We start from the raw sequence: 24,079 nt of genomic DNA on the forward strand, positions 1-24,079 counted from the left end.
GATACACTATAAAACTCAATAGCGTGGCATATTTTGGTGAGGGTGTCGGGCCTTCCAGGCGCAAAAACATAAAAAATAAATAAAATCAAAGGTCTTATGGTGAAAACCACATTGTGGCACTGTTTGACCCCAAAAAAGTAAAAAGAAAGGACGTATATGAGGGTGAAAACTTCTCTGAGGCACCCGAGGATGGAAGGCTCGACATTCTCCCAGCATCATATGAAGAAAAATCATCTATGTTGGTAGAGGAGACCATCAAAACAAACATTGGTACAAAAGAAATTCCACATAACATATTCCTGGCTCAATCCCTGACAGAGACAGAAAGATCAAAGTTCATAAGTTTTTTCACAGAGCGACAAATCAATTTTTCATGGTCATACGCTAATATGCCTAGATTGGATCCGGATTTGGTAATGCATCATTTGATGGTTAAACCGGGGGAAAACTAGTGAAACATGAATTAAGAAAGATGCATCCACAAGTGGCATTATTAGTCAAAGTAGAGCTTGAAAAATTATTGGATGTCAAATTCATACACCCAATTGATTATCCTGAATGGATCTCCAACTTAGTGCTTGTATGTAAACCAGATCCTAGCATCAGAATATGTACAAATTTCAGAAACATCAGCAAATCTTGTCCTAAGGATGACTTTCCATTACAAAATATTGACTTGACCGTAGATCTCACAACAGGTCATGCGATGTTATCTTTGATGCATGAATTCTCTGGTTATAATCAAATAAAAATCGCATCTGAGGATCAGCACAAAACAACATTCACTTGTCCTTGGGGAACTTTCTATTGGAATGTCATGCCCTTTGGGCTAAAAAATGCAGACGCTACATATCAAAGAGCCATGACTACTATCTTTCATGATCTCATGCACGTTATTGTGGAAGATTATGTTGACGAAATCTTGGGCAAATCAATAGACATAGATACACATTTGGACATACTTTCAGTCATTTTTGATCGGTTGGAAAAATATAAAGTAAGATTAAACCCCGAGAAATGTGTCTTTGGAGTAACCTCTAGGAAGCTCCTGGGATTCATTGTCTCAAAAAGAGGAATTGAAGCTGATCTAGCAAAAGTCAAGGCCATCCTAGAGATGCAACCACCAAGAAATATCAGTTAACTTTGATCTTTGCAAGGGATACTCCAATCCATACGAAGATTCATAGCACAACTTGCAGACAAATGTCATCCTTTTCAACATTTGCTACACAAAAACATCAAATTCAAATGGGATGATAACTGCCAATAGGCTTTCCAGATACTCAAAGATTATCTTCTGAATCTGCCAGTATTGATGCCACCAGTTCCAGATCAACCTCTATTACTATACATATCAGCTACTTCAACAGCACTTGGGGCACTCTTAGCACAACAGGTTGCTGAGGGCAAAGAAAAGGCAGTCTACTACATCAATCGCACATTGGTGGGATATGAGCTAAACTAAACACCAATTGAGCATGCATGTCTCGTTGTGGTCTTTGCTTCGTAGAAATTACGACATTACATGTTAACTCATAAAACTAAGTTGGTCGCTAGGATCGATCCATTGAAATGTCTTCTCAACAAAGCAACGCTTACTGGTCGACTAGCCAAATGGGTGATGCTCCTGAGTGAATTCGACATTGAATATGTGGATAGAAAAACAATAAAAGGACAAGCTATCACAGATTAGTTAGCAGATGCTCCCATGATAGATGATGTTCCTCTAACTTTAGAATTTCCAGATGAATCCATCTTAACAATGTCACACGCAAAGCCTTGGCAGCTATACTTTGACGGCTCATACACACAGCATGGAGCAGTAGCTGGCATCCTCTTCATAACTCCTCGAGGGGATTCCATGCCAAAATCATATCGATTATCATTTCCTTGCACTAATAACATAGCAAAATACGAGGCATTAACAACTAGATTACGGATTGCAGTTCAGTGGAAGATCCAAGAACTTCATGTTTTTGGGGACTCTCAACTTGTAATTCATCAAGTAACTAATGACTACCAAACAAAGGATGAGAAATTAATGCCTTACAAAAGAATGGTGGATGACCTAAAACAATATTTCATGAAGTTAGACTTTGAGTAGATACCAAGAGAGCAGAATCGAGCTGCGGATGCCATGGCTACAATTGCTTCACTAATTGATCTACCATAGAATGAAACCCGCCATGAGTTTTTGGTGGATAACCTTTTGGTTCCCTCATATGAGATCACTCCTACTGAGATGATATGTGTCGTTGGTCCTAAGTCCCCATTATATGGTTCCATTTTAACATACCTTCGTGACAATACCCTTCCTCCTGAATTATCCAATAACCAACGTCGCACTTTCATTTGCCAATCTTCTCGAGACGTCATTTTAGCTGATATCCTATACTGTCGAGGTCTAGATGGCACTCTTCTTAGATGTTTAGAAAGGGATGAAGCTCATATTGCGTTACATGAAGTTCATGAAGGGATATGTGGTCCACATTCTAGTGGTCCTACCTTAGCCAAGAAACTCATCCGGACTGGATATTACTAGCCCAATATGGAAAAAGACTCATATCAGTTTGTCAAGAAATGTAAGCAGTGTCAACTTCATGGAGACCTCATTCATGCGCCAGCACAAGAACTTCAACCAATTGCGACTCCTTGGCCCTTTTTTCAGTGGGGACTCGATCTCATAGGCAAGATTCACCCTCCTTCCTCCAATGGCCACAAATTCATCATCACTGCCACAGAGTATTTCACAAAATGGATCAAAGTTGTGCCTCTTACACAAGTCACTGGAAAATAGATTGCTACATTCATCCTCAACTACATCATTTGTTGATATGGTATTCCTATTTCCAAAATCACTAATAACGGATGTCCCTTAAAAAATCAAGATGTTCGTGAACTTTGTGATCACTTCCATATTACCCATCATTTCTCCACACCTTATTATCCCCAAGGTAACAGTCAAGCTGAGGCATCTAATAAAACCATCCTTAAAATCCTAAAAAAGACAGTCAATGACACTGGCCGCAATTGGCATATCCAACTTAATCCCGCACTTTGGGCTTACCGCACAAGCGTCCGCACACCTACAGGAGCTACCCCTTATTCACTTGTCTATGGCGCTGAAGCTATCTTGCCTATTGAAGTCGAGTTACCTCTTTACGAGTCTCTTTGCAAAACATTATCAGTGATGAAGACTATAGGGTCTCTCGCTTACAAGAACTGAAACTATTGGATGAACGAAGACAAACTGCTTTTAATCATCTCAAGGCTTATCAACAACGAATGAGTCGCAACTACAATCATAAAGTCAAGCCTCGCACATTTGAGGTGGGTGACTTAGTTCTCAGAGAAAATCCTAAAAATCAACAAGACAGAGAGAAGAAGGGAAAGTTTGAACCAAATTGGCTTGGTCCTTACATCATCATAACAACATATGGATATGGTGCATATCAGCTCTCAATGACAGAGGGTGAACCTTTGGAGGATCCTATCAACAACATGCACCTTTGCAAGTTTTACACATAGCTCTTCAAGAGTATCCTAATTCAAAAAATACAAAAAAATAAAAAAACACAAAAAGACAAAAAAATCATAAAAATAAAAAATCGTTACTCGCTGAAAACCTAGCAAACAGGTGCCTTGTGACACAAAAAAAATTGAAAAAAAAATAAAATTTTTCGTCCAACGGTGAAAACCACTTCGGTGGCACCCTGGGCAAGTACCATGGTGAAAGATGGGTCACTGGCGCCATGTGTAGAGACAATGCTCCTCCCTCCTTCAGGATTCCATTTCATCCTTTCACTTTTTGCACACACTCACAACCTCTCCATTCATAATAAACTTACCCATTCCCATCATGGCTTGTTCTAATCTACCCAAGATTGGTTAGCCATTCCTAATTACCCCCTTTTCACCCTTTCCATTCATAATAAATCAGCTCCTATCTGTGGCTAAGGCAAATCCTACGTCTAGTGATGGGTGTGGAACTATGAACACCACATGTTTCGAGGAGTACAGTTTCTTCCAGTTTTCTTCAGTCTATCCGCGCATAATCCGCAATAAAGTAGCATTTGCATCACAAATCCACAATAAAGTGTCGTATTCTTTGCAATAAAGTATCGGTTTCATGGATTGAGTTAGTTTCAGATAAGACACAACAACAACAATGGGCTTCAACAAATCAAATCTTTCAACAGACTCAGAGAACATATGGTTTAGTGCTATCTATCCTTTTGTGAAAGTAAACATTGTGACCACAATCAAATAAGACTTATACAAGTGACAGGAGACACTAAACTTGAGGACTACAATGGATGTTGGTGTCAAGTCTTGGTTTTCTTTTGATTTTATCTTTCTGGTGACATGTCTTTTAACTTTTTCGGGATGTCTCTGACTAGAGATTCTATCTCCGGGATGTCTTTGACTAGAAAGGCAAGGATGGGGTATCGTCACCTATTTTTCTTTGCTGTCTGTGGATTGTCTCTTAGTAATGCTATGACTTGTCCAAGGATACGAGGACACTATGAGTCTAGTATGAACTGGGGCATTCCTTGTTTGCAACTGTCTTATCTCCATGCAAATAGGTACAATGACTTTCTGGATCGAACCTATGTCTGGATTGTCATAACCTACTTGCCACAATAAAGCTCAATGATGATAATGCACAAGAATCTCTTTCACTTCCATATTTTCTATCTTCCATCCCCCTTTCTTGATTGACCTCCATCGTCCTTCTTGAGTCTATGTAGCCTGCTATCACATGACTGAGTATAATGACACACCAAAAAATCCGCATTTCATGTAGTTTGCACTCGCATTACCACATATAAGCATTTCATACATACATATAGATATCACAATTGCATCACATCCTGCACACAACACATGTTAGCAAATTCTACATTTTACTCATGCATTTCATCATTTGCATTATCGTATTCATTTGCATTTCATACATTCACATATGCATCATACATAACATATTAAAACATAAAAGAACAAAAATATTGCATTTCCTCATGTACATATTTGCATCCATATCATGCATTAACACATAGAAACATACATCACATAGGTACACATGCATATAGCTACCGCAAAGATGAATAATCTCATATATATATATATATCTAAAAATCATAAGTGTCATGATATAATGATGTCAAAATACATATGGCTACAGTCACTCGAAGGTGTCTACAACTTCATACAAAATGGTACAAAAGTAATACATAGGGAGCCCTCTAGGCTATGATGAACTCCCTCCCTCGGAGCCGGTTGGCCTCGATGAAGTCTGAGCCCTAGAAGGACATGTCAGGATCATCTCTCCTGCCCCCTCTATCTGGTGGTGGTGGAGGACCCATGACCCCACCGCTTGATGCTTGTCTCCTGTCCCTCCCTCTAGTGGTCATCGTTGTTCGCGATGGTCTACGAAAGCTCCTAGCCCGCTGCTCCGGTGGCACGACCCCATAGTATAGGTCTCTCCAGTAGCCTATCTCCTCCCCGACTCGTAGAACATAAGCATAACCAGCTCCTGTGTCCTCTGTCACCTGCCTCCCTGCCCTCAGTGTTGTCTCAACCTTTGTATAGTGTTGGATGGCCTAATCTCTCTCCCGCTCAGTGTCCCTCAGCTGTCTCCTGAGCCTATCCCTCTCCCGCTCGAGATCCTGGATCTCATCTGCCTGTCCCTGGCAGATCTCCCTCAACTCCAATAGCTCATCCTCCTCCTCTCCCCTGTACCTGTGGCTGCTCCTATGGCTGCCCCTGTCCATGTACCTGTGGCTGCCCCTGCCCCTGTCTCCGTCCCTATCCCTGTACCTGTACCTGTCTAGGACCCTGTGTTGCTGGCACCTGTAAAGATAATCCACCTTTGCCTCTCACCACGTGAGCCCGTCTCTCCTCTCCACCCTCTCTCTGCAGAGCCACTCTCCTCTATCCTATCACCCTCATCACCCCCGCCATCTCCATCTATCCACTCCTCTGGGTCTGTCAATCGTGGAAATGGATGCTCAGCCCAATATGTAGTATACTCTACATCCATCCCTACATCCTCTATCTCTGCCCACATATCCCAAGGCAAGGGAGTCATCTTTGCCAGCTGCATCACTACCTGATCATATGACAATAATGGCCCGAAGTGTGCTTGATCTCTCACTGTTTGAGCATACATCCTAGAACCCCGTGGCATCTGCTGAATCCTGCCGAACTGCCTGCAAACCCTAACAACCAATTGCCTCTCCAGTACATAGGGCATTCACCCAATCAGATACCTACTCCTAAATGTGTATGGTACTCCACGATGTCATCCGCCCACTCCTCACACTCTCGGTATGGTCTCCATACCACAGTGTCAATCTCATCGATGACCCGATGCCAGTACTCCAATCTCCTGATCCACAACTGAGATGTAATCATATCATATTAATGGACAAAACTACGCCCATGGCCCCTACCTCTGAAATGAATCGGTCGGGTAATTGATAAATGCTCATAAGCCCATACCTACAATAATGTCACTCTGCAGCCCAATCCTACAGATCCATGGTATACAAATTGATGAAGCTCATAATACAAATGTGCCAGCACACACGGTCCCTAGGTATATCCGGTATGTTGTGTCACCAGTGTCTCCAATGTGCTCCCCCAACCCACAACCAACCCTCGTGCCACCTTATTTTGGACACAGGAACCCACTGATCACTCTTGCCAATACTGATGGTAGTGCTAATTCTGTCTGTGTCATGGTATCCCAAGCCACGTGTCCAGCCCTCATCTCCATTCCTGGATCCTGAAACACTCATCTCAGTGCATCCCTATCTCCGTCTCGATCATAGGGTATCAACTCCCCATCGATTGGTATCCTCACTATCCTGTACACATCCTCTAAGGTGACTGTCATCTCACCCATCGACAAATGAAAAGTGCAAGTCTCTGAGTGCCATCTCTCAGCTAATGCAGTCAGGAACCCCATGTTCGCCCGAAACTCAGGCACATACAGAATAAATCGCAAACCCATAACCTCAATAACTGCTCTATCCTCAAATGTCAACTCCAATCGTAAACTCTGGGTCGATGGGAATCTCTCCCGTGACTCCAGCATAGGTAGGTACTCCTGCAGTCAAACAAATCAACTGTGTCAGTCAAAGTGGCATTCCCTGTTCATCACAAAATGTTGCTTATTATCCTAATTGCTTATGATACTCTATCCTAGTGACACTCACTGTTCATCACAAAGTGTTGTTGTTTCTCCTAGTGGTACTCCCTGTTCATCACAAAGTACTACGTGTTTTTGCACTCCCTGTTCATCACAAAGTGCTGCTTATATTTGCACTCACTATTCATCACAAAGTGCTGCCCTTTTTAGTACTCCCTGTTCATCACAAAGTACTCTGTCTTGGCACTCCCTGTTCATCACAAAGTGGCTTGACCTATCTTATCCTAGGGCTATACTTGAGTGTATCCTCTTGAGTAATTTCCTAATTAGCAACGTATGTTCTATCACAAAATTGTCAATCCTAGCCCTATTTGCTATCCTAGTCTTCCCTAGAGGACCTGCTTGAGTGTATCCTTTCAGCAGCTTATCCAATCGACAACGTATGTTCATCACAGAACTACCGATTCGACCTAGAAGACACAAACGTGCCTTCATGACATAAATGCACTTACATATTGCACAAACGCGCCTGCTCTACACAGACACGCCTAAAATACACAAACGTGCCTATGCTTTGCATAGATGCGCCTGCCCTACACAAACACGCTTGCACAACACAGACGCACTCGCATCTGACACAAACGCTATTTCATTTGTAGACGCGCCTAACACAAACACAGATGCGCCTAGCCAACCCAGACGCGCCTGGCACCAGCACAGACACGCCTAAGTGTTTTTTGACCTTGTTTGATATACCTAAATGCACATTTATTGCTCTACCTAGCATGCATTAATGACAACATTTATTGCGACAAAGTACAAGGAGGTTTTGTGGTACTTACTGGCTCTCCTGCATTTGTTGGCCTCTGAAATCGGCAAATGCGATCGAATCTGTGAACCAATGCCATCGCTGCTGATTGTTGTTGATCTATTTTCTCTCTGCACTCTAATCTCTTGGATGTGTGGATGACAATGAGGATGTCAACCCCTCATGGTCTATCTTATAGACTACCCTAGCCCTAGCCCTCGTCTCCCGAGTCAGTCTTCTTTATCTTGTGACTCTGTCACTTTATTCTATCCAGTCAGGCCATTCTACCCTTTATTTCTTATCGAGAGATTATCTGTGATCTTTCCATACATTTTCATCCAATCTCTCGAGGGGGCATATCATTCCCATCTTGGGGCAACTTTGTATCAGTTCGTATCATCTTCTTTGAAACAACGCAACAAGTTGCACTGTCTCCAAGAGGGGAAAAATGTAGACACTTAAAATTGTCCAGTCTAATTAAATAAATATTTTATTTATTTAATTACTTAAGCCTAACTCTTCTATTAATTGAATAAATCTTTATTTATATAATTAATTCATTTATCCTCTTCTAGCCTTATTTCTCATTTAAATAAATACTTTTATTTATTTAATTTACCCTTTTCCTAAATTAAATAAATACTTTTATCTATTTAATTGATCCCACTTCTTCTATTAATTAAATAAATCTTTGTTTATTTAATTAATTCATTAGCCTTTTCTACCTATGACACATATTCCTACACTACCCACCATCTTATTATTTTCTTATTTCTTTTACCTACCCTCTAATCATAGCTGACCATCTATCTTTTACACCTCTCAATCTTATCCATCCATTTCTTATAATATCTTCTATATGAGGAGATGCTTCCTTCATTATCAACCCCCTAGACATATAGATTCTAATCAAGCATCCTAGCATTTGAATTTTCATATGCGATCAAGCCTACTTGCAACCACATTTCCGTTCTTTGTTGAGCTCTTATGCACATATAAAATCTGAGAGCAAATATATCAAGCAAGATCAATGGAGATAGGAAGAATGGAGATCAAAACCCTATTGGACATGTGATGGTATAATCTTTGTGATTTCATTTGATTTGCATTGTCTTAGGTAATCTTCATATGTTATGGTGGATCTTTGTTGTTGTTAGGCTAGGGTATGGTGGTTGAATTTATTTAGTCTTTCAATATTGTTGTTTCCATTTTCACCGTAAACAACTGGTATCATCATCATCAGGGATAATCTCAGGATCATTTTGTGTGTTCACCGGTTGATTATCTAGCACAATTTCATCAGGCTTAAAATCAGTTATCTTAAAGCCATCAGGAAGATCTTCAGCCTCAAACTTCTCCGGTTCAACTTCCTTAACTTCTTCCTCTTCATCCGGAATGAGACCCAATACCTTCTTCAAAATTTGTTCAATCTCCTCATGGACCGATGGGGTCTCTCTGATTAACATTCTTGTCAACCTTTTCTTCAACCTGGAAGATGGCTTTGCCTTGGCAAGAATTTCATTTAGCTCTTCCTTAGTAGCTTTAGGTTGCAAGTTTTTCAGAACATATTCAATGAATTCCCTATCTTGTTTTATGACTACCTACCATTTAGCATCAATTGTATTATACAGTTAATTTAGAATTTTCCCTTGCAACTCAATCAGGGCCTTGCCATATTTATTCATCATATAAACAATGACATCTTCTATATGTCTTTGTTCATCTTCATCAAACTTATCATACAGTTTCTTCACACCAATCAATAAACCATACTCTTTAATGTTTATCATTAAATTTTCAAGAGGTGTGAGCTTTGTTGCCATTTTCCTCAAAGATTTCACAGTAGAAGTACCAACACCCTTTGACCTTTTGCCACTAGCCCTTAAGGCTTTCTTTTCTCCTTCGAACTCAGTCACTTCTTCATCAGTATCTATCAGTTTCTATGCTTGTTGCTTTTTCCTTCTACCAGTCTTAAGCGGTGCAGCAAGAGGTTCAACAATCTTACCTTTCCTCTGAAATTGAATCTTATAAGGTTTTTCCTTTTTTGTTTCTACTGGTTTCTCCTTCTTAACAACTGCTAGTTTTTCTTTTTCTACAATTTTCTTCTTTCCAGCTCTTGTCTTTACACCGGTGGGGGTACCGGTTGGAACACATGATGTTTCGACCTGTTGAGCAGCATGCTTTGCTCTTGCTTCAACAATGGCTTCCTTTGTGAATCATGCATGCTCTGCAAATGTTTCAAATCCCTTTCTAACCTTCTTTGAAATTTACAGATTGGTTAAGTTCTGAGTGCACTTGAAGGGAATTCTCCTTGTAAGTGCCAAAACGTTATGTTGTTGTATCTACCGGTTGGGCAAGTAAATGATCAACATATGCAACCAAAAGATATTTGTCTACTTCATATCCCATGGGCATTACCCATGTAGTCTGGGGCTCAACTTCCTCCATCTTGCAAATGTATCAACCATAAAACAAATTATGTTTTCATACCGGTTGACAACCTCTATTGGTATCCTTTCCCTTGCATGCATTTTCTTCTAAAAAACTTTAAAGTATCCCCATGCAATCTTGTCAAAATCATTACCAAGCATTCTAATGATGTACTTCATCTGCATCAATGCAGGAGTGCCATATATCCATTGGATATCACCAATACCGAGGAAACATTTATGAAAATAAAAGAGTAGACCAAGGATTAATTGACCAAATTTAAACCTTAACCTCTTATCCTTCTTGATGGCTTCCAGGTTTAGCACAAGTTGACTCCTCAATGCCTCTGACAAGTCATAGTCAACATCTTCTTTGATCATCCGGTGAACAGTGTGAATAGCAGCAACAGGGATGTTGTTCATCTTGATAGAATAATAAATCCAATAACTAATCACCATAGAAGCATACTTTACTGCTAGATCATTGATATTATTCACCATCGTTTCTCTTCCATCTCATTTAGATCCTGTTAACTTTTCTACATCATTCTTAGGAATGGCAAAATTGGAACCTCACTGGTGGCACAAAACCTGATGACTGTGTGAATAGCTTCCTTGGAAATTTTATATGGTCAGTTGAGCCACATAAAATGGTCATGAATCCTGCTAAGCACATATCTCACAAGTTCATCGTCAAAATCATTAATGAAATATAGGGCATGGTGAGAGCCTTTCTTGACAACCCTTTTGAATTGTTCCTTTATTACACCATTCTTATCACACATACTGTTAAAAAATAGTGGCAAGACCAAGATCCTCTAGTTTGCAATGATAGAAAGATCTAATATCTTCAACATGTAAGACACCATAAGGAACTCCAAATAGGGCTCCGACGGGATTAGTTTTCTCAGATTTAAACGGGCACCTCTTAAATTCAGGACGGAGTCTATCAGTAACATCAACTAAATGTGAGGTGTCCATCTTCAATGATTTAGAAAGACAAGCAGATAATAAGATATTTGGATAAATACCTTTTACCACTTCTGTACTAGGGTTCCAAACACCAACAAAACTTCTTCACCGATTCCCAATCGCAGATCACACTAAAACACTTCAATCTTTGTTAAACAAGTTAAATGTTGCAAACACAAACTTTGCTTTGCTCGCTCTTCATGTTCTCTCAAGTATGCAATGTGACAAATAACATTCAAAAAGTTCCTTTTATTTTCCCGTTATCTACCGCATTAAATGCCATTACCGGTAACACCCTAAAATATCTTATGACACAATATCGGTTCACAAAACACATCAAACCTACCGATTTTATCACATAATCACTTCTTAACATCATAATATGTCAAAATATGTAGATTCAACATACCTCATGGTCCTTTAGAGGGTTCTGAAATGGATCTAACATTAAGTTCCCCCTAAGCTTTTAAACAACTTAGTTTGTCGGTGAAGGGTTCTCCACACTAGGTGAAGAAATAGGATCTTCAGATGGTTTGATTTTAGTCATCTCATCATCCTTCTTTTTCCAGATTTTGTTCATTTCAACTCTGGTCTCCTCCACATCAACTTTCATCTTCCCTTTTTGGTCAATAGATTGATTCACCTTTGCTCTGCAAAACTTTGCAATGTGTCCTGGTTTATGACAATGATAACAAGCCATACCAGATGCTCTCCAAGGTCCAACATTGCCTCTACCAGTCCTTCTTTTGTAGTTCATAGCTACATGACCATAGTTATGACAGATTGTGCAAACCACATTCATCCTCTTTTTCATCTCATAGGGACTAGACCGGTTAGCATAGGGTCTTTGCTAGTTAAGACTTCTTTGATCATCAAAGGTTCTTTGCCAACCACCACCAGACCTCTGACTCATGTGAGGAGTAGGATTATTTGCTCCATACCCGCACTCAACAGCTTTATGTCTGTGCATGTTGCAAGTGAAACAATAACCATTAAAGGTTCTAGGCTTATATCCTTGATAAGCATTGGGTCTATAACCATTAGCAACATCATTCTTCTTCTACAAACATTAGCAGTATGTCCTGGCTTATGACAATTGAAACAAACAATCTTATAAGATTTCTTACATATGGGTTTCTGAGTCTTAGGATCAGGTTTACCTTCATGCATGTTGTCCTTAGTACTAGAAGACCCACCTTTCTCAAATGTATTGTAACCCAATCTAGTTGTATAACCGTTCATCCTTTGAGATTGGATATGTTCATCAAACACGGTAGAACTTTTGTTAAACTTTGCAAGCTTCTCATTAGCATCAACAAGTTATTTTGTAAGGTCTTCATTCCTTTTCATGAGAGTCTCTCTAAGAGACATTGCCATATCCAGTTTTGCCTTTATCTCTTCTTTTTCTTCTTTTTCCTCATGCCAGTGTGCATATAGAGTGCCATTTTCTTGATTTATCTTGAAGATCTCATGTTCTTTCTCTTTGATTTTGTCTTCTACTGCCCTCCTTGCTTCAAGTTTTTGACCCATCCGAATAGTTAGAGCTTCTAGCTCTCTCCTCGAGTTAGTCTTCTCATCATTCAGTTTCTCCACCTCATCAACTAGTGCACCTATGTTTGCTTCATTAGAATAATTTCTCTTAGAAACCTCCAACAGTTGTTCAATTAGCTCTCTTCTCTTATCAAGTGAATTTTTATACTTGCCTCTCAATGTTTTTAGGGCTTCCTCAGTTTCTGCAAGTTTATGAGACATCTCTCTATAACTCATATCCCCCATGTCTACCTTAGGAGTCCTTCTCAAGAGGTTAAGCCTCAAATAAGGTTGGCTCTGATACCAATTGATAAACTTATAAGGCACTGAGAGCGGGGGGTGGGCGGGGGGTGGGGGGGGTGGTTGAATCAGTGCAAGCTAAAACAATATGAGTTTGATCACCAACTTAAACAACTTAAAAATTATCAAGCATAAGAGGAATATCACCACATAAGTTAATGCCCAATAAAACAAATTCCACATAACACAAGAGATTATACGTGGAAACCCAAAAGGGAAAAACCACGGTGGGAGTTAATACCCATAATATTCAATATCTGCAGAATATAAATCTTGATCGGTTAAGGTCTTACAAATATGCCCTGTTAGGAGCAGACTCGGTTAGGAGTCACCCCCGTTAAGGGATTTAAATGATAAGCCCTGTTAGGAGTTATGACCTGTTAGGATCAACCTCACAAGAGGATTTAACACTTTGATATAGAGCTACCCTGTTAGGGGATTTACAAGTTAAGGTCTATTAGGACCTACCTGGTTAGGGGATTTTACTGCTGCAAACCGTTAGGGAAATAATAGTCAAATGATCTTCATATAACACCTCTATGTCTGATAAGATCTGCTTCAGATCCTCAAAACATCAATAACACATCAATACAGAGCTTTGTAAAACACCGCACAATCAACTTTGCCTAATTTGCCTTCAATCTCACACACATAAGCATTCATACACACACCGACTTGATACCTTAATCACACTTTTTATAAACATCAATTTTAGTCGGCTACAACCTTGGAACAATTTCCTAGGTTCAAAGAATCTAGACAAAATAATATTACATGCCGAACTTATGTCAGCCACCAACATAACAAATCAAACCCTGTGTCATTTTACCGATTTAAGTGACTATATCACTATCGATTGAGTGTTCATCGGAATGTCTTCTCTGTACATCAAATCTCGCTTGTCCAGTTGAATCTGCCAATGTGGTTATGAGCATAGCTCCAAATACCTATCTCCATCATCGTTGTAAAATCGCATCATCCAACTCTTCATGAATCGCCTGTACCGATTGTTGGAATGCAGCTTTGTTCATAGTTTACCGGTTGGGATCCTAATTACTAGTTCTCGGCTAAACTGACTTATGTACCAGTTAGACCTTATCAGTTGGCTTCCAAGACTTAGATGACCACAAAAACATTATTGCCATCAATGAAAACACAAGACTTAGTCATCAAACATGAATCTCAATCTCTTCATCACATTCACCAATTAATCATTTACCGATTGTATATCACCAACAATCTTTACAGGTTCAGTCAAATGCCAATAGAGGATGACTCTTTAACTCAAGTGTTTATTGAGAAATTAGGGAAGACTGACAAGCAATTGGAAGAGTTTCAACTATGTGTGAGTCAAGAGCACTTGGGTGGAGAGGCAATCCCCTTGATTGAAGATTTAAGGAGTTTGATTCAAAATGTTGAACATGTTGTGGATATTTTATATGGTATAGCTCACGTAGTGGATGAAAACACTATGGAATTGGTTAGTTGTGTCGAAGTGCTTAGACATTCCACTCCTCCAAACCAAGTTGAGATTTTCATGCCTATTATTGCATCTCTACCTAATGTGCCTACATATACATCTTCCATCATGGCTAACACTACAAAAAATGTTAATGCTACAATGTTAGTAGCGGGTGGAATCTAATCAATCAATATACTTACATGCCACCTTCAACCAATCTCTCATTTGTTTCTCAATATTCTCCTCCACCTACCTACCACAATGCTCCACCTACCTATCATACTACACCTTCAAATCATCCATCACAATCCAACATTTTTTCTCAATCCAATTCATCCACTGAAGCCACCATAAACCACTTGTTACACAATAATTCATCTTTACAAAAACAATTGACTACCATAACCCAACCCAGATGCATTATTCCTACATATTTTCTAGCTAGCCCACTTTTTGTCGACATTCTTCATACTCCTCTTCCACAACACATTAAAGTTCCTCATTTGGATAAATATGATGGACAAGGTGACCCCACACTCATATGAAAATATTTTCCACTTTGTGTAGTGATTTCTTCCATGATCATAAACTCCTTGCAAAACTCTTCCCTTGTTTTTTAAAGGATAAAGATTTGGAATGGTTTTTCATTGATCCTTTTCAGCAATTGGTCGATGCATTCATTCAACATATTTGAAAAATATTGGGCCACAAGTCACTTTGACTAGTTTAGTGCATTGTAAACAAGGTGCTAAGTCAAACATAAATGATTTTATTGATAGATATAACCATTTGTATGCACAAATTTTATTTTATGTCATAACCCAAACTTAATAAGACATAATTATTATTAATATTTTGGACATAATGCGAGATAATTAGGATGGTAATTAATATGTTGACTATTGACTTTATATTTATTTTGATTTTGGATTATGGATCAATTAATCATTAAAGTGTTTTCTTATTTAAAATATTTATGAGTCTTTCATACAATCTCAGTACATTAAATAGGCTATCTATTTCTATGATATAATATAATTAAAGAAAAGAAAAACATATGTAATTGTGAATTGCATTTAAATGAAAATACTTGGTTCATTATTATTTTAAATGGATATTAACCTTATTTAAACTGATTATGTTTCTTTATTTAAACTAATTATGTTGTTAATAAAATGCAAAAAGGATGTGATAAGTGTTAGAATAAATGAATCGTAGGTATGTGTGCCACCTTTATTTCCGGTGAAGATGTCAATGTAGTCTCCAACAAAACCATGTTCTCACCATGGTATTGCACATGACAACATTTAAAATTATTCGAGACATTTAATACATTGGCACCTACAAATTGAATGCCTAAGCCTATATATGGGGGATTGCAAATTTCGCCACAGGTGTTTTTTCCTCTATTAGTGATATAAATCAATGGACATGCTTATTCTTGGGGGGGTCGTATTCTTTCTATATAAAAAATAGTCCTTTGTTTTAGAACATTAGGAAAGAAAGTCATAAATCATTCTTTTTCTTTTTTCCATGAGTCCTTGTTAAAAGAAAACTTCGATGGTGGAGGACGAGATTTGGAGGACAAGCATGATCTTCTAGAGCTTAGAAGATTGATATAAAAGGTTATTAGGTATGGATTATTTCCCCATCTTGTATTACAATGTTATCACAAGCAAATTAAATTAATGTCGATCAAGGAAAAGACTATTATTTCGCTTTAAGTATGTTTTTTTTAGTGTCAATGCCATAGAGATAGCTATTCTTTTGAAATTTTCCTTAAAACTTGTAGTTGGCATTGTAAGTAATTGTTTTTGTTTAGCAACAATTCTGATGGGTTATGGTTGTATTGAATCATGTTGTCCAAAATGTGATCTTTTTGGCTACGTACTTGGTATCTAAATGTAATCACCCCCACCTTAGAAACTTGGTTATCTTTGTTTTTAATTAAATTTATTTTTTTGTGTCTTGTCAAACCTGGAAGCAAGATATATAATGTTAAATATGCCCTAAAATCATATTGGGCTCATCCTTGATGAGGCATCCAAATTGATTCATAATTTACTCGAAGAAATTCCTCCTTCACCTTGCATACGTAGGTGATCATCTTTACTGTTCTCTTTCACTTTAAAATCTATACAAAGGCCTAAAATCATATATCTTAACTCATTCACCTTCCTTTGTTGGGCCTTAGTGTGATTTTGTCATGCTTATTTCCCCTTTTATCCTCCCCAAAATTGCACACCTCTTTACTAGAAACCATGCCTCATTCATAGCATAGGTTTGTTTTATTTTAAATAACTTGTTTATTTTTATTTTCAAGAAGACAAGGATCGATTTATCTCTATTTCCAATCATTTTCTCTTTATTTCATTTCTAGGTAGTACAAAATTGGTTCTCTCATGTTTGGATTCAAATTGATCGAGGAACGCTAGTACAAGAAATTGGCTTTAAAAACTCCTTAAATTCATTATATAAAAAACTCAACAATATCACTTCAAAATCCATTCGTTGCATTCCCACAATATATTTCTCCCAAAAAAAAAATGTATACAATAACATGAATTTTGTATCCCGATCTTGCTAAAAAAAATCTCACCTAGTTGTACATCTCATCCCTCCTACTATTACAGATTGTAATAAATATGGATAATCATTTACTTCACATCTCTTACCAATAATAATCTATATAATATGAATATGGGCAAAGAAAAAGACAGGTTGTTAATGTTGTTACTTATGACACGACTCTTCATCGTTTAATTCGCCTTTTACATCACAATGAAGTGTTTGGTGTATTGGTTAGGATGTTGTTACTCTTTTTGACATTTCAAAGGATGAGAGATGAATTTTAATTTAAATAAAACATGAATTATCACATGAAAGGAAATAAGTGGATATTTTATTTTCTTTTATTGAAAAGAATAGAAGCGCAAATAAATTAGCAAACTAATGATTGTAGAAGTTATATATTTTTCTTGAAAAGAATACAAGGATAAATAAATGTAAAACTAATTGTTTTTTATTTCAAAAGCAGTGAGAACGAGGGCACTGACCCCTAACATAGCAGAACTATTAACGAAACCACAATGCACTAACAACACTATAACAACATTAACAGTAATAGAACCACTTTTTGAAAATAAAAAACAACAAAGCAAAAAAAACATAAAACACACTACAAGGTCGCCTTGTGCACCACAATAGTGTCAATGACACTATTACATTCAGTAAATAGGAACTTGTATAGATCCTTAGTCTCCTGCTTCTCATCCTTTGTGTCTGCAGTACGTTCCCTCAACAGAGAGAGGATGATCATCGACCTATGTAAAATCTACAGATAGAATTTGTTAAAGCTCACAATTTCAGCATCCCTAGCCTCCACCTTGCTCTTAAGCCGTCTGACTTCATCCATGATAGCTTGCATTTCAAGCATAGGTCCCAGGTTCTCGATCTTCTGCATGATGTCCAACATATCTGTGCGCAGCTTTTCCATTTGCTCCAAGGTAGGGACGCCTTGAGGGTTCACAGTATCCTTGTCATCCACAGTCTTATCCGCTACCTTGGGCCCCATGTTTAGCAGGGGAACAATCGATTTCAATGCCCAAGCTCATCAGAGGAACAATGTTCATCACCTGTTCTGCCATCTTTAAAGTTGAGTCCACGTCCCCAAAGTCCAATGCTTTAGTATTAGATTTTTTCTCACCCATGGCACCCATGTTCATAGGAGCCCTATCCATAACATCAATACCATTGTGCTTACCAGCGGCGCCAATAATACCCAAATCCATGGGGTCCCTAGTCTTATCCACTTCAACAACAACCTCACTAGGGGCCCCCATAGTGGTTTTAGGGTCCTCTTCTTCCTTGTCCTCAATGGGGTCCTCCTCCGAGGCAATTGTTTCAATCACAAGGGATCTTCTTTTTGCGCGAGCTTTTGAAAGCCAATCTGGAGGACCTCCTTTTTCCCTCAGAGTCAGGGGAAGGGTTGTCACTCTCAGCATCCTTAGAAGACGAATTGTCATCAAAGACAATTTGTTTGCGTTTAACGGGGGTTTTGCCTTTACACTTGGACATGGAGCAGGAAGCGTTGGGAGAGGCAAGCAGAGTCAAGTTAGGGGAGCTCGTAGATAAAGAAACAATGGAGGCAAAAGAAGTCAGAGACATGGAGAAGTTGGCTGTAGCAAAGCCTTCATGCGGAAATTGAAAAACTCTGGGGAAGGCCATGGAAAGAACAACAAGCTACTGGGGAGTTGGCATAGGGGGCTGAGAGTAGCGAGAGGTGTTGGCCATTTGGTGGAATTGATTATGTGTTGCATTTATGTTTTGTCATTGATGTCAATACTAGTTGTTTGGATGCTTTACCGACACCCTTCTGGTCCTGGTAGGTTGGGTAGTTTTTTATTAACTTGGATCCGGCATGATCCAGTTGACTCTGATATAATCTGGTGATGGAATTGACTTGTTCATAATGCTTATACTCATATTTGGTGAGTTAGTTTTGGTCTAGTGATTGGATGCTATCCTGCTTGCTATGAAGATTGGTTTTTGTTTTCGGCGAGGGTTTCACTGGCAGAGCTTTTGGTGGAGATCTTTGATGCATTGCATCATTGTGTTGGTGCAGCTTCTGATGGAGTTTCAAGATGTTGTTGGTGATCATGTTCGAGACTTGGTGTTTGGAGGTCATTGCTGAAGCACGTGGACCTATACTTGGTCTTGGTTGATCTAGGTTATGGATCGACATTAATGTACAGTGTGGATAGGACCTGTTGTTGTATTTCCAAGATATATTATGTGTTGGATATTATTTATTTTGGTCTAAGACCGACATGGTTTGTAATTATATAATTGGCTTATTGTCTGGTGGCTAACCTGATTGTTTATGGTCAAGGGTTTGTATAAATAAGATGCAAGATCTCATTGTAGATCATCATGGTTATTGTAAGAGGTTATGGTCAAGGAATGTAATGTGCGAATAATGTAATATCACTCAGTCAGAGGAGTTGGTCGATCATTGGAGATCGAATTGGGTTTGTGTAAGAAGATTTGGTCCTCCGGTATTGAGCTTAACCGAAACTGTACTCAGGCATAAGAGATGCTATCTTTTGCAGTTCAACACTTCTCTGGATTGTAGTCTAGATTTCTATGTAGTCAATGAGACTCCTTTTGTGATGAGCATTGTGCTCTAGGTTGTTGGCCTTCCTGCAAGTCTAGGTCTCTTCATTGCAATTGACATACTTACTGCAGAAGTATTATCTGACTATGGGTAGGCTTCCCACAATGGTTTTTCCCTTTACTGGGTTTTCCATGTACAAATCTTGGTGTTGTGTGGATGGCTTTTATTATGTGATTATTGTTTATGCTTAATTGGATTAACTGTTATTTCGGTATTGTTGTTGTAAATTGATAATGCTTTTGGTAATCTGTGACAACTGATTCAGCCCCCCCTCTTAGTTGTCTTCGGGTTATCTGAACTATCTAACAAGAGGTTCTAGGGGGGCAAAGGGCCTCATGAAACTTATATAGCCTATAAATGAGGCCTTGGTGAAGGAGGTAGGGCAACTTGTCCTCGTTCTTGGGGTCCAAAGTGTCTTTAACAGAGTTTTCAATGGGATGCAGTAAATAAAAGGGTAGACTAGAGCAAATCGTTATTGCGAAAATGATTTAGAAGGGGCAAATGATAGTAATAAAATACCTTGTGCCTACCCTCGAGCGTGAAGTATTTCATAACTATAAGGCGGATCATATTTTAAGGATGTTTAAGCTCTTCTCAAACAAACCCACCCTAGAGTTTGATAGGTTCCTCACGATTATGGAAGAAGCATTTCAAGCCTTCACTGTTGGCAACATGGCTGGTGCACTTCCAACATCATTCGTCAAGGGCCAACCTCGTGGCCTAGGCAATTGTTTCCTCAGAGACATCGAAAGAAATGCCACCCACCAAAACACGCCTCCCAGACTAGGAGGAGGAAAATGTAGCTGAGAGCTGCTCATCATGGCCCTGCAAACACTCCATAAAATTGACGACCCCACCTTCAATGCAGTAATTCCAAACCAAGGGGTCATTCTTGAAGTCATCTGGTTTATCTAGTTCATATTTGAATCTTTCACCCCCCATATCCTTCGCCAAAAGAACTTCTTTAGACATGAAAATATTATCGCAGAGAAAATTGCAGAGACCCTTCGAGAAGCAAGCCGTGAAAAAACAATGGGAAGTGTGCGAGCTCAACGTCATTAAGTGAGACATGAAGTTGGGCGCATGGGAAATATTGAAATCACTTTTGGAAATGATTTCTAGATTATGAGGGATAAAAATCCAATAAATATCGAGGACACTCAACACATTATCTTCCCAATCATACCTCATCATAACGCGGTGAGCCCAAAGGATTTTCCAACAAAGAAGAACGTCCATCACCACTAGCCTGGCCGAACGAGACACCGCCACGCCATCATTAATCAAAGGAATATTCTCATAATATGAATTGTGAAACCAGCACCTCTGGACAACCCTAAGGGAAGAGAGGAGAGTAAGAAAAAAACTTAGCAACAACTCAATCATTGATAGGAATTTTAGATTTCTCTTCCTGAAGAAGGAAGTTAACATGGTCTGGGAGGGAATTATGGTTCCTCCAGCATCTCAAACTAGAAAAATTTAGGCCAAGGGCAGCCAAAGCATCTACCACTCTGTTGCCTTCCCTGTAGACATGCATAATTTTGAATGAATCATGCCCGGAGATGAGCCTCAAGGTGTCCCTGATGGTTCCCTCAATGGTCCAATTGAGCCTATTCCGCCCTTTGACAACATCAATGATGAGCTTAGAGTCACCCTTAATATCCATAATCCTGATTCCCATGGTGAGGGTGAGACGGATTCCCCAGGCTAAGGCCATTGCTTCAACCTGATTAGAGGAATGCCCATTCAGGTTGCCCGCATAAGCAGCAACAGGGGCCCCCAAGTGGATTATGATAATCCCTCCACTAGCAGCTAGACCCCCCCTAGCAGCCCCATCAAAGTTGAGTTTGAAATGGGAGGCTGGAGGGGACCAAACCATGCTTTGCCTTAGGAATCTCTTAGAGCAGTCGATAAGAGAGAACGAGGGGGGGATGTTCCAGTATCTATCAATTTCCCAGTCCCAAGTAGAGGGAGGTTTGGAGGCTAGACGGATTTTAGAAACCAAGATATTTCAAGAAGCAACTTAAGGAATCGAGCAAACATAGTTTCCACAAAGGCCTCTTTGTCCCTGAATATCCTGTCATTCCTCTCCTTCCGGATACTCCAACACAAATAAGGGGGGATCTACTTCCACAATTGTTGGATAAGGGGGTTGGATGAGGGGCCCCAAAACTCAAAGGACAAACTTAACAAATTGTCATTCATAGTCCAACAGATATTGAGCTTGTTGTAGACCATCCCCTAGAGCTCTCAAGCAAAGACACAGTGGAGAAAGAGATGAGTAGTGTTGTCCTCATCTTTTTTTACAAAGGATGCATCTATTAGGTAATTGGAATCCTCGATTGATCAAATTGTCTTGAGTCAAAATTTTGTTGAGGAGAGAAGTCCACTAGAAGAAATTGATCTTGGGTATGAGCTGGGGATTCTAGACCTCTTTCCAGATAGTGGTGTTATCAGGATCTCTTAGCAAGCTGTTGTAGGTAGTTTTGACAGAGAAGTCCCAAAAGGGTCCCACTTCCAAATGAATCTATCTTCCTTGGGAAGGAGGGGGAGAAAGGTGCTAGCCAAGAGATTTTGGAGCTCTCTAGTAGTAGGGAGGAGGAAGGGATGATCAATGCAACAGTCCTCCAAAGCCCTCCAAGTGTTGTTGATGAAATATTCACTGACCCTCTCTCCAAAGAAACTTTTGGCAGCATCCTGGAGCCTTCTAAGGGAGGGGGAGGAAGCAAGGGGCTTCTCTCCCAACTAGTAGTCCTCCCAGAAAAGAATATTACTTCCATTTCCAATAAGCCACCTCATACCATGGGATAAGGGTCCTTACAACTCAAGAAGTTGTTCCAAATTTTGGAACTCCTGGGGAGGCCCTCCTCCTTAAGAGTAGAGGAAAAATCCCCATTACCCAAGTATTTATCTCTAATGATCCTATTCCAATCTACATCCTTATTCAAAAATTTCCAGACAGTTTTGGTAACAAGGGCATTATTGAACTTGGAGATCTTACAGGTTTTCAATCCACCCATGGCCTTAGGGAGACAAACTCTGTCCAGCACACCAAAGCGAGCCTCTTCTTTTCTTCCATCCCCGTCCAAAGGAAAGTCTTTTGGAGATTCTTCAGTTTAGCAGCCATAGCCGTTGAAATCTTAAAAATGGAGAGGAAGTACATAGGGATCCCTTGAAGGGAGGAGGAGAGCAGCTGCAATTTCCCAGCACTATTGAGGAATCTACCTTTCCAACCAGTGAACTTCTTTTGCATTCTTTCAAGGATTGAGATCCAGAAGGAATTAGAGACATCTTTGACAGTCAAAGGGAGACCAAGGTAGGTGCCAAAGAGGGAGGCCTTATGTGCAAGTTTGATTTACAATAAATTGTAGTAGAAACCATGCAATTTTTCCTTATATGATATATGTCACAAAGCACCACATATCCTATAGGAATATTGATTTATCAAGGAGGGTAATTTTTTTTATTTTTTTTTCGTGTAAGAGGAATTTGTGAAATATTTTAGTAAGCATGTTTTATGGATGAGTGTTTAATAGGGGTAAAAGAAGAAGGGTAGATCTCTACTTTAGATTTACCTATCAATAATCAACTTAAAATGCATTGGCCAAAACTATTGATTAATCATTTGATACTAGATGATCACTATGTTTTTCACTCTCTACCATATCATAATGTTAGGACATTGCATGTTCATTTGTGAAATGTATGTTAACTGCATCGTGCTACAATAGATTCCATCCTGCCCACTAGTTTTGAATTGCTAGGTACCTCATGCAGGGTCAGGAGCTCTTTATTACTCAAAGAGCACTAGGGAAGCTTATTCTTCGTAGTTGGGTGGAAAAGAACCTAGATCATATTCTCATCTCATGGTAGCAGATGGGGAGGATTGCAAGGTGACCAGAGGCTTCATAGTATCATTGTACATATTTATCGATGTAATCAATCTTTACGGTCTCATTTCTTATTTATCCGTCATCATGAGATGAATAATATAATTAAACTTGAATGTACCTTATCTCTTTATTCATATTATGGAATTATTGAGCAAATTATGAAAATTAAATCTTAGGAATGTTTACATCTTTACATTTGGTATTAGATATCTAGGTTTAACACTAGGACCTTAGTCAACCTCACTAAAAGATGCAAATTTTAATGCAGGAGAAATAAAATCAGCTAAAATGGCAACTAGAAATGTTAGTCAGGGTGTGTCCAGCAACAGTCCCAACAATGAGAAAATTGAGAC

The 24,079-nt window shown here is 39.1% G+C and overlaps 1 protein-coding gene across 1 annotated transcript; it reads right to left on the reverse strand.

Annotated features, from left to right (window-relative positions):
* Window positions 1–21,211: 21,211 nt before the first annotated feature.
* Window positions 21,212–21,712, reverse strand: LOC131859953 (uncharacterized). Its single transcript, XM_059214260.1, has one exon. The coding sequence runs from the start codon at window positions 21,710–21,712 to the stop codon at window positions 21,212–21,214; it is 501 nt and encodes a 166-aa protein (XP_059070243.1).
* Window positions 21,713–24,079: the final 2,367 nt, after the last annotated feature.

Source organism: Cryptomeria japonica, chromosome 2, assembly GCF_030272615.1.
Source record: "Cryptomeria japonica chromosome 2, Sugi_1.0, whole genome shotgun sequence".
Lineage (NCBI taxonomy): Eukaryota > Viridiplantae > Streptophyta > Pinopsida > Cupressales > Cupressaceae > Cryptomeria > Cryptomeria japonica.